General features: G+C 39.1%; 1 protein-coding gene across 1 annotated transcript; it reads right to left on the bottom strand.

Annotated features, from left to right (window-relative positions):
* Window positions 1-737: 737 nt before the first annotated feature.
* LOC124113481 (D-ribitol-5-phosphate cytidylyltransferase-like) lies at window positions 738-10,544 on the bottom strand. The gene is made up of 9 exons (XM_048382652.1): window positions 10,331-10,544; window positions 9,259-9,419; window positions 7,915-8,015; window positions 7,101-7,250; window positions 5,320-5,424; window positions 4,404-4,449; window positions 3,001-3,098; window positions 1,891-2,172; window positions 738-1,434 (listed from the first exon to the last, which is right to left on the bottom strand). Exons 1-9 carry the CDS (start codon window positions 10,471-10,473, stop codon window positions 1,342-1,344), a joined length of 1,179 nt encoding a protein of 392 aa, XP_048238609.1. The 5' UTR covers window positions 10,474-10,544; the 3' UTR covers window positions 738-1,341.
* Window positions 10,545-10,577: the final 33 nt, after the last annotated feature.

Below are 10,577 nucleotides of genomic sequence, written 5' to 3'. Positions count from 1 at the left end.
TCTTTTAACATATTACCTTAATCTTACCTGTGCATTTGGTACCAAACATGCAACTGTTGAAATGAACAAATTCTCATTGTCATTTATATGAACACATCTGCTAACTCTCACAAGGACCTATCTAAAGCTTTTCCTCATTATGCATATCTCATGGACAAAAGGGACCCTTATCCTTCCTCTTACTTTCATCCATTGTCTTCGTAGAGTGAGTTGTGTTTAACACCGCTTTTAACAGTATTCCAGTTATATCACGGCGTGTCAGCTTCATGTGGGAGGAAAGCCCGAAGTGATGAAGGTCTCAGACGTTTACCACTTCCGTGAAACCCATGAGCACGGGTATGGTGCTGACAAACCTAGAAACATAATCGGGGCGAACCGGGATTCGAACCCACAATCATAGGTTTCTGGCGTGTCCAAGGGAGGCAACTCTGCACAGGGAATCGTGGCGCCTTAGACGACTGGGCCACCTGTGCCCGCCTCCGTAGAATGTTTGTTACTTTGACTGTTTCATATCAAATTATCATCCAGGATGTTTTTCATTTTTGAAATCTGAGACATTTGAAATGTTGCTATACAGTGGCAACTCCCCTCATTAAAGACTTCATTGAGGGGTACTAAAATTCAAACACCTCCAAACCTTCAAGTATCATGTACAATAAATGAGCCATAGTGGTTTCCCACCTTACACACAAAACCTGCTGTTATAACTAGTGTTATAACTAGTATTATGTTGAAAAACAGGTAAACTGTAACAGTCTATAAATTCAAAGATTGAGATCATGTTTTATAATACAACCAGATATATCATAAAGCCAACCAAACAGATATTGTTGCATGACCAGTATAGGTACATCTGCCATGGGTGCGCACCTTTACATGTGCACAAGGTGAGGCGAAAGGTGATTCACGTCGCGTCCAAGATTATTGCACTTATATAGCGACGTGCATGCACGTGTGTGTGTATCTGCTTGTACTAGTCTGGACTCGAACCTACTTGTGCAAGAGAAAAAAAAAGCCAAAATAAAATATTCATGAGCAGAAATCATGAACAACAGTCAGTAAGATATTGTTTTGGTAATAGTGCTTGATGCCGATCATTGATATGAATATATAACAATAAAACTGAGCAAACAATTGTAGGTCAGGTATGAGAGATAAATTATTCCTGAAATTCAGTTCCTGAAAAGTACCTGCTTACATATTTCTTAAGAGTTTTCTTCAAAAGTATGGTAGATGAATATCGAGGTTTGTGTTATATAAAGTGTACGTGTTTTTGACAGTATCAGAAACAAGATGAGGATGAGAAGACGCAATGATTATGGAGAAGGGAGACAACTCCTGTCACACAAGGAAGACTTGCCCTGCGAGGGATGTACTTCTGTGGAAGACGAGATGCTTTACCATTGCTGACACTGCTTCACTGCTTTCTGTTGTCTGAAATACATAGGACTTATTATACACCTGGCTTTTATTTATTGTTAAGATGGTAAAACCAGAGCAGGCTAAATAAAAAAAGAGAGGATGATGTGAGGCCCTTTGGAATATGCTAGCTATTGTTTTTCAGAAACTTTATGTTCTCATCATGAAACTGACCCGTGAAGATCCGGGGTAGAATAGGTCTTCAGCAACCCATGCTTGTCGTAAAAGGCGACTAACGGGATCGGGTGGTCAGGCTCGCTGACTTGGTTGATGCATGTCATCGATCCCAGTTGCGTGGATCGATGCTCATGATATTAATCACTGGATTGTCTGGTCCAGATTCGATTATTTACAGACCGCCGTCATATAGCTGAAATATTGCTGAGTGCAGCGTAAAACAACAAACCAACCAACCAACCAACCATCATGAAACTATACAGCTAGGTTAGTTGTATTGAGGGAGGGAAGTACCTGAGCTAGAACAGCGTACACTATGAAATGCTGATCCTGCAGCTGCTTGGCTAGTTGTTTGAAGTGGACACTCAGTTGGTGATGCTGAGCGGACACCTGGGTCGGGTCCAGAAGAAACACATGGATGTGGCAGTGGTCAAACAACAGGCGGTCACCACACGGACGGGTGGCAGGGTTCAGAGTTGACCAGTCACTGGGCTGCGAGGTGTGGATGTGGATGAAGGTGTTGGGATGTTCACTGGGGGAGTTGGATTTGGGGATTATCTCTGATGTCACTTTCACCTGCAGAGTATCACATGGGGTATTCAATATACTTCTGCAACAATACATCCATCTTCCCGAGGCAAGTGAGTTAACTTACTATAAAAGTCCAGTTTCCACCCTTGCCGAACTAGGCTGGTTTTATGAAGTTACATTTTGGCTGGGCTAACGAGTCTATGCATAGTCCAATCAAAATCGTGCACCGAAATCGAACTCCGGTTTGTAAAATGTCGTGCAGATTTCTGTCGATTGCAGGATTTGCTAAGCATGTGCACCGCCAACTCGTTGTCAACATATATTTTCCAAGTCTTTTCATGTTTTTAATCAAGGTGCTCACGTGATTTGATGCACTTCGCTATGTAAGACCACAATATAGATCTTGATTATCAATCAGATCGTTTTGACTGGGCGCCACCATTTTGTGTGAAACAAATGCAAGTGATACGAGAGGTGGAATCTGATTGGTCCATAGGAGAGGTTTAGAAGGAACATAACTCGTAATAACCACTGGTGGCGCTACGGTCGAGCCCAAGAATTCCAGCCTAGTTTGGCAATTATACATTATATTTCTAATACTTTCAAAACGTACTTATGAAACTATACAATGTATTTTTTACATTTCACAACATACATAACTATACATTTTAGTTTTTATATTTTACAACACACTTACAAAACTATACATCATAAATATTTTTGACTTTGTTTCACTCACATACTTTTCAAATTAGCATGCCACATAATTAAGCCATCTATTGCCGAAAAGTTGTTTTTTTTCTCCTTTTTCTCACTTGTACAAAAACAACAGTCCCAGACTCTCACAACTTCACATCCTCAGTCCTTCCTCACCTGCTCGGATCTCAGGGCAGTGCACAGCTCCCTCTCAAGGGTGTCCACTAACGTGGCTTGGCCACTTGTGGACAGTATGGACACTTGGAGAAACTGCTCTGTGAAAACAAACACCCTACTGTTACCATGGTTACAAGGTTTCAGATTGGTTCATTTTCTAGGACACTGAGTGATTGTCATCAAAAATATTTCAATTTTCGGAATGGTATGGAAGTATGCCCCACCCTACTGTTACCATGGTTACAAGGTTTCAGATTGGTTCATTTTCTGGGACACTGACTGATTGTCATCAAAAATATTATAATTTTCGGAATGGTATGGAAGTATGTCCCACCCTACTGTTACCATGGTTACAAGGTTTCAAATTGGTTCATTTTCTGGGACACTGACTGACTGTGATCCAAAATATTTCAATTTTTTTTAATGGTATGGAAGCATGTCCCATCAAACTTTGAGCAAGATCATTGCTGTTATATCCCAAATACAATGATAATTGATACCAGTAGTTACTGATCAAATAGAGATATCCTTTTTATTACAACTAAAGCATTTCAAATTTGTCTAACAAGTGAAAACAAGTAAGATATATTTTGCATATATACTCCTAATAAAAACAGCATTTTACAGGAATGAGTGAAGTTTATTACTCATGTACATATTGCTCAATATTAAATAAAATTTAAAAAAAAATGACAATGGTATTGAGTGATATTGGCAGCAACAACTGCAGTTGAATGAGGTACGAATACAACATTTGTAGCTGGTGATTTTATCATAGAGGATGGTATTTCTAATGATCGTCCATCTTGTGCAATGGAGGCTATTCACATTGAGGTCTTCATGTTCTTGCAACTTCTAATGCCTACCAAAGATTTCAAAATTATTTTATTTAAGTTATCATTTTCTTGTATTCGGAGGTACTTTAACATGCATGGAATTTAATCATGTTGAATTAAACATGTCACTGACCTCTCCAAAGCCATACCATCAGTCATATTAACCTCAAGTGGTAAACCTTAATTCCTACTTGTTAATTATTGCTGATATTTGCTTCAGATTTGGAACTGAATATCAGGATATGGGTAGGCCTAGATCAATCCCTGCATAATCATGATGATGATTGGTTGATTTGTTGTTTAACGCCGCACTCAGCAATATTCCAGCTATATGACGGCGGTCTGTAAAATAATCGAGTCTGGACCAGACAATCCAGTGATTGACAACATGAGCATCAATCCACGCAATTGGGATCAATGATATGTATCAACCAAGTCAGTGAGCCTGACCACCCGATCCCGTTAGTCGCCTTTTACGACAAGCATAGTCGCCTTTTACGGCAAGTATGGTTTGCTGAAGACCTATTCTACCCCGGAATCTTCACGGGTCTCATGATGATGAAGTACCTTTCAACATGGCTTCTGCAGCATATAAATCCTTCTTGTGGGTGACCTGGGCAGAAAGGAAACAGTCCAAGTCAGGAAGTTACTCCATCCAGAATATATCAACATACTGTTCTAACTCCTGGTATTTTCTAAAACATTGTTGAAAAAAATGGATTCTGCACACTAGTTTCTTGTTTAACAAGTGATCCTTTCCAGTATTTTGAAAACACAATAAGAAGCACTTAATCCTTAACGTATTTCAAAATTTTGTTTTGAGGAAAATAACTTTATAATCAGCTGATTAGAAATAGTAACATAATGCCGAGCTCCAGATAAGCTGCGTATCTGCGTAAAATACGCATCAGAAATGGAGAAATATGCAGTGAAATAAAATTCAAGTGTATCAAATACGCAACGAACATTACAGATACGCTACAAAAATAAAACTAGTGTGTATCATCAAAATAATGTGAAGTAACCCTGCGTATTCGATTAGCAAATCAAACTTATTTTGAAATTTTATACGGACATTCCGTCAACCTTGCCAAACTCCACGATGACAGTTACAATACTTACATCATGATCATTTGCCATCACACTTTCTTGTGGAAGTATCGCAGTATTTTTGAGTCCTATAAAGCTCTCGAACCCACACGACAACAGTTTGCAGGGACTAGATGAAGTGTTTTTAAATATTTAACTTAAATACCCACATTTGTAAAAACTAGTGGGTAACAGAAATTTGAATACCCAGATAGAATTACTGATACCCAATGATTTTAAAATGCATGGGTAAAATACCCACAACACCAAAAGCTTATCTGGAGCTCTGACATAATGTCCTGTAGTCTTGTGTTGTCAATGTAACACTGAGGCTTTACTTGTACATTGACCTCCTGTCAACACTGATTCGACACCTGCATGTTAATATGCCTACCTTCCATAAGTAGGGCTTGCCTGGCACGATACACGCGTTCACCCCGGCATACTTCTTGGCCAGCAGAAGACACTCAGTACCGTAGTCAAAATCAAAGTCAGTACTCTGTCAATAAAATGTAAATCTTCAAATCTATGCTTTTTGATGTGAGTCAGATGTGCTTCATACACTTCTCAGCACATATATAGAGGATTCATCACAAGTGTTTTTTAATATGGGAAATATCAACTGAGTCTTAGTTAATAGGTATTTGCCGAGCCTTTGGCGAGGCAAATACCGATTAACGGGACGAGGTTGATATTTCCCATATTAAAAAACACTCGTGATGAATTCTTTTTATCATTTTCACATTTTTGCTTCCAAATTAAGGAATAATTGCATTAAACATTAACATCAGCAACTTGTCGAAATCTTACGTATAGATCGTGCGTAGTGATACATGTTTTCCATAGCCATGTAAACCAAAATAAACAATTCGCTGAGAAAAAAAGTTCCTCGGATTATTTTAAACAAAATACTTGAACAGACTTTTGCAGAATAATTGAAACTTTAATAACGGTAACAACAACGATTCTGTGTAATCTGATTATATCTCTGGTGTAACTTCACTTATAATATATAGTTTCAAATCAAACCGCTCGCTCTTCCGGTTATCTAATTTGCATATCTTATTTGCATACTTATGTCATTGGGGTATGACATACATGTTTTTATGTCATAAGCTTATGTCATGGATAAATGCTTAAGTTAAATGATAAACTGAAACTATAATCTGGGCTGACTACAACCTGGAGGAATGAGCACAAGTAAGGGAATGATTCACAGACAACCCGTCTTTCATCAGAGCAGAACTTTTGATGGCAAGTAGAAAGTAAGACTACATTTTTCTACTCTTCATAAAATGAGACTGGGATATATGCACCAGCAGAAATGAGACAAAACATGCACTGATTACATTTGAATAGCTCTAAAGTTGTCTGTTGCAAAAGAGAGACCCCTTTTTGAAGTGATGTCAGTCCCTAACCCTTGCCCCGATGGCTGAAGCAAAGTCTGATGTGGCTTTGACTGGTCAAGGGGTAACTGACACACTGGTCAAATTGATCAAAACACTGGGTCACAGTCTGTGGACAGTTTAGGCCTGCTTGAACTTGTTTCATTAGTTCCCCAATAACTGATAGATTGATAGATAGATTGGTTTGTTGTTTAACGCCGCACTCAGCAATATTCCAGCTATATGACGGCGGTCTGTAAATAATCGAGTCTTGACCAGACAATCCAGTGATTGATATCATGAGCATCGATCCACCCAATTGGGATCAATGACATGCATCAACCAAGTCAGCGAGTCTGACCACCCGATCCCGTTGGTCGCCTTTTACGACAAGCATGGGTTGCTGAAGACCTATTCTACCCCGGAATCTTCACGGGTCTCCCCAATAACAAAAGGTGAAGGATGGTGAATGTTAGCCTGGACCCTTCTACCATCCAGTGATATGTTTACCGGTAGTCTGTGATTTTTTTATGTGGAAAACAGTTTTTTTTCCTTACTGCCTTCAGGCATTTTTGGGCATAAAAATCAGTAAAACAAGTAATTAAATTCTGGCATTAGAACATTTCCACCTTACATAATGAAAGTAAATTATACCATATGTGATTATCAATTCCTCAGTGTGGTTCCCTCATGTGTAAATCCTTGTCGCTGTCTGTCTTAGAATTACCTTCTCGTTGGCCTGTTAAACGAGGTAATACTGAAACACTATTCTCATCTGCATTATGATTACCTTCTCATAGGCCTGTTTGATGACGTGGTACTTAAAGCCCTGTGGCATCTCGCTCGCAGCGTACTGATTTCTGTCTAGGGACTCTGTCAACATCCCTTCAGAATCGGACGCAATCACCGTGGATACGAGGGGACGGGTCACTCCTGATGCCTGGCAGAATAACAATGTCTTAGTGACAGCTTAATAACTTAGTAGCACATACTTTCACGCATGATGCATGCATGACAATGAGATTCACATAAAAAAACAATAATTCCGTGTTACACAGCATCTTGTCACATGTTGATGATGATGTTGGTTGGTTTGTTGGTTAATGCAGCACTCAGCAATATTCCAGCTATATGACGGCGGTCTGTAAATAATCGAGTCTGGACCAGACAATCCAGTGATTAATATCATGAGCATCGATCCACGCAATTGGGATCGATGACATGCATCAACCAAGTCAGCGAGCCTGACCACCCGATCCCGTTAGTTGCCTTTAACGACAAGCAAAGTCATCTTTTACGGCAAGCATGGGTTGCTGAAGGCCTACTCTACCCCGGATCTTCACAGGTCTGCTGATGATGTGAATACTCAACATGTTTGAGTGGGTAACTGAGTGAGTATGGTTTTCACACAGCTTGCGGCAATATTCCCGCAAGACCGCGATGATGTGGGGGGGGGGGGGGGGGGGGACGACACCAGTACTTGGCTTCACACATGGTACCTGTGGGTGGATAGAACTCTGGCGTGATGAGTAAACACTGTTACAACTAGGCTACCACACCACATAAACATGGTCAGGATTAACAAGAATAGCAAAGATCATTACCCCATGTTTGTTGGCAGCCAAGGCAATGTCTCGGATGAGATCTTCTTCACCAAATATTCTCACTGCATCATGAATCAAGACAACATCAGGTGCACTGCATACTGAAACAGTGGGCATGTATCAGTGTGTTATCATGGGTACCATTATGTCTTAAAATGACAACCAGAGCGTCGTGTATTTGGGGCAAATCACAAAGAAAACATCCAATCATTTACTGACGATGGCGTCATACACTGATGATGTCACGCCTGACACAGTTCACGCACAGTATGTGTGGCACTGCTGTAATGGAAACAATACCATGTGCTTCTACAGCACTCCATAGCATGCAGTAATGCAGGTCCGAAAACGGTCATATGCGCCGGACATGTCCGAGATGGAATTTTTGAATTTTTTGCAATTAAAAAAATCAACATGTAGTATATCACTACTGAGTAATGATATACTACACATCGATTTTTTTAATTGCAAAAACATTATCAATCAGTGGTAGATGAAGCTACTGACAGTATTTTTTTCATTGTTGATTCTTCTGAATATTTGAAATTAAACTAAACAAGACTGAATGGTTATTGAAAAGTATCATATCAATTATGACAGTCAAGAGAACATCATCTAAAACACCTGGTAGGTTTCTCTCCATTTGTGTGGTGAGAAGCCCAAAGTGATTCATATCATGACCATAGATCAAGGAACAAAGTATGGGTGATCTGACATCATAACCAACAACCAGAGGATCCTTGAACTGCTAAGGGAGGTAACACTGCATAATTCTACCTTACTGGAATTTTAAGCTAAATGGTTGCGTAATGTTCCAGTAGGATGCCAGTGTAAACATGAGAAACATAAGTAATGCCTATCAAACAATTTAATAAGCAATGAATTGACACACATATTATATACAGAGATTACTCGGATGTATGACAGACATTCATCATGTTCAGGAAACAATAGGACAGATTCCTTGAAAGAAAAAGATAACTAAAAGATCAATCTGCAATCCTGTGTAGAACATTAAGCAAACCTTGCATATTGTTTTGTTTAAAAGCACAAACCACAGATACTTGACTGAGATTAAATTTACTGTAATTTGAAACATGCCTTCAATTGCTGTGTTTCTCCCTGCTTACAAACCACATCGTGTCACATTGTTACCATGGTTACACCTATAATATTGCAATTTCTGCACAAATCCGTTTCACACACTCTTGTTATTGCAAATAAATCATATATGTATGTGTGAATGTTCATCCTACTAACTAATGGTTATATCATTGTGTTACATGTTTTCTATTATTGCTAAATCATTATTAATACTGTATATTATTATTCATTCGGATGTACCACTTGGAACTGCTTTGATGCCATTGTAGATAGATCTGTGCCTTGTTGTAGACCCAGCAACAACAGTGACCTTGTGTAGGTTGTAGTCTGTCACCAGCTGGAGCATGGTGTCCTTGCAGCTCTCCGACACTGTCACAATGATGAACTTGATCCATGGAAACCTTTCACACATATACCAGTGTTAGAAATTGGCACTAGTCCTATAGTCCTTGCCAAAGTGCCCAATAGTTAAGGTATCATAAGGACCAGAAGAAATTAGCCCTTTTTAAGGGTCTTGCTATATGTTATGTGAGTGAGTGAGTTAATGCTTTACGTCACATCGGCAATATTTCAGCCATATCGTGACGAATCATTTTAAGGACTAGTGGACTAAAACTGTTAGTTTCTAACGCTGTATACTCTACAAGTCATCAGTTGTAAACAAAGAATTCATGCTTATACTTCACGGAAAATACACATTACACACCCTGATGAGACAATTAAATCATGCTCCGGACAACATAAATTTTTCAAAATACACAAGTTGTTGGAGTATGTTGCTGTAGTAATCGAATCTAACGACACTACATCTATCATTCTTAACATAAGGGTTAGACAAGGACCTTTTGATTTTCATCATCAATGATCACGTTCATGCTTATTTGAAAGAAAAAAATAACTGTCCTACATCATGGATTTAGCTAGGATTCCAATCTAAGTGCCCTTGTGGGGCAAACTTGGAAATATATTGTGATATTGTTCGCAGTGAATAAAAAATACAAAATTGAATGACTGACACTGGTTGACATGTAACGTATCACTTGCTTGACGGCTTCCATTAGTTTCACTAATATGGCTGAATTAAGCATGATTCGCTTGATGAGCAGGTAGGGAGTAAATGAGCTGATGAGTTAGCTGCTCGATCTCCTGGGTTATCATCGCTTTGTACTTGATTTAAATAAAAGCTCTCGTTGAATTGAGAATAGAATTACAAAGACGATCTTTGGATTAAAGCAGTTAATATGAATATGTTTTCAAGTGCAAATAACCCACTGAATGTATAACCAAGACTATCTGACTCTGTATCGGTCACCTGTGAAATGTTGAAATCGTGAAGACGATCAAAGGTCTGCCTAAAACATCACGAAACTGTTTCGGTGTACAAATGCCCATTCGCTCACCAGTTCCGCTAGCTGGTAGTACAACACCACAATTAAAATCAACAGATTTGCTCATTATGGACAAAAACGTTAGTATGTTTCAATGATGTTGTGAACAAAACCGCGATTATTCATCACATTAACTCCCTACAGCGATGTCAGCGCTGACAGTAAACATTG

Source organism: Haliotis rufescens, unplaced genomic scaffold (genome assembly GCF_023055435.1).
Source record: "Haliotis rufescens isolate VD_foot unplaced genomic scaffold, xgHalRufe1.0.p SCAF_4, whole genome shotgun sequence".
In the NCBI taxonomy this organism is placed as follows: domain Eukaryota; kingdom Metazoa; phylum Mollusca; class Gastropoda; order Lepetellida; family Haliotidae; genus Haliotis; species Haliotis rufescens.
This window is presented reverse-complemented; position numbering and strand designations above follow the sequence as displayed.

Excerpts from the sequence above, each read along its gene's own strand:
- LOC124113481 (XM_048382652.1), bottom strand. The coding sequence starts at position 10,473 with ATGAGCAAATCTGTTGATTTTAATTGTGGTGTTGTACTACCAGCTAGC. Across the intron at positions 5,425-7,100 it reads TCAAACAGGCCTATGAGAAG|AGTACTGACTTTGATTTTGA; the intron begins GTAATCATAATG and ends TTTTATTGACAG. Across the intron at positions 3,099-4,403 it reads TGCAGAAGCCATGTTGAAAG|AGCAGTTTCTCCAAGTGTCC; the intron begins GTACTTCATCAT and ends TTGTTTTCACAG.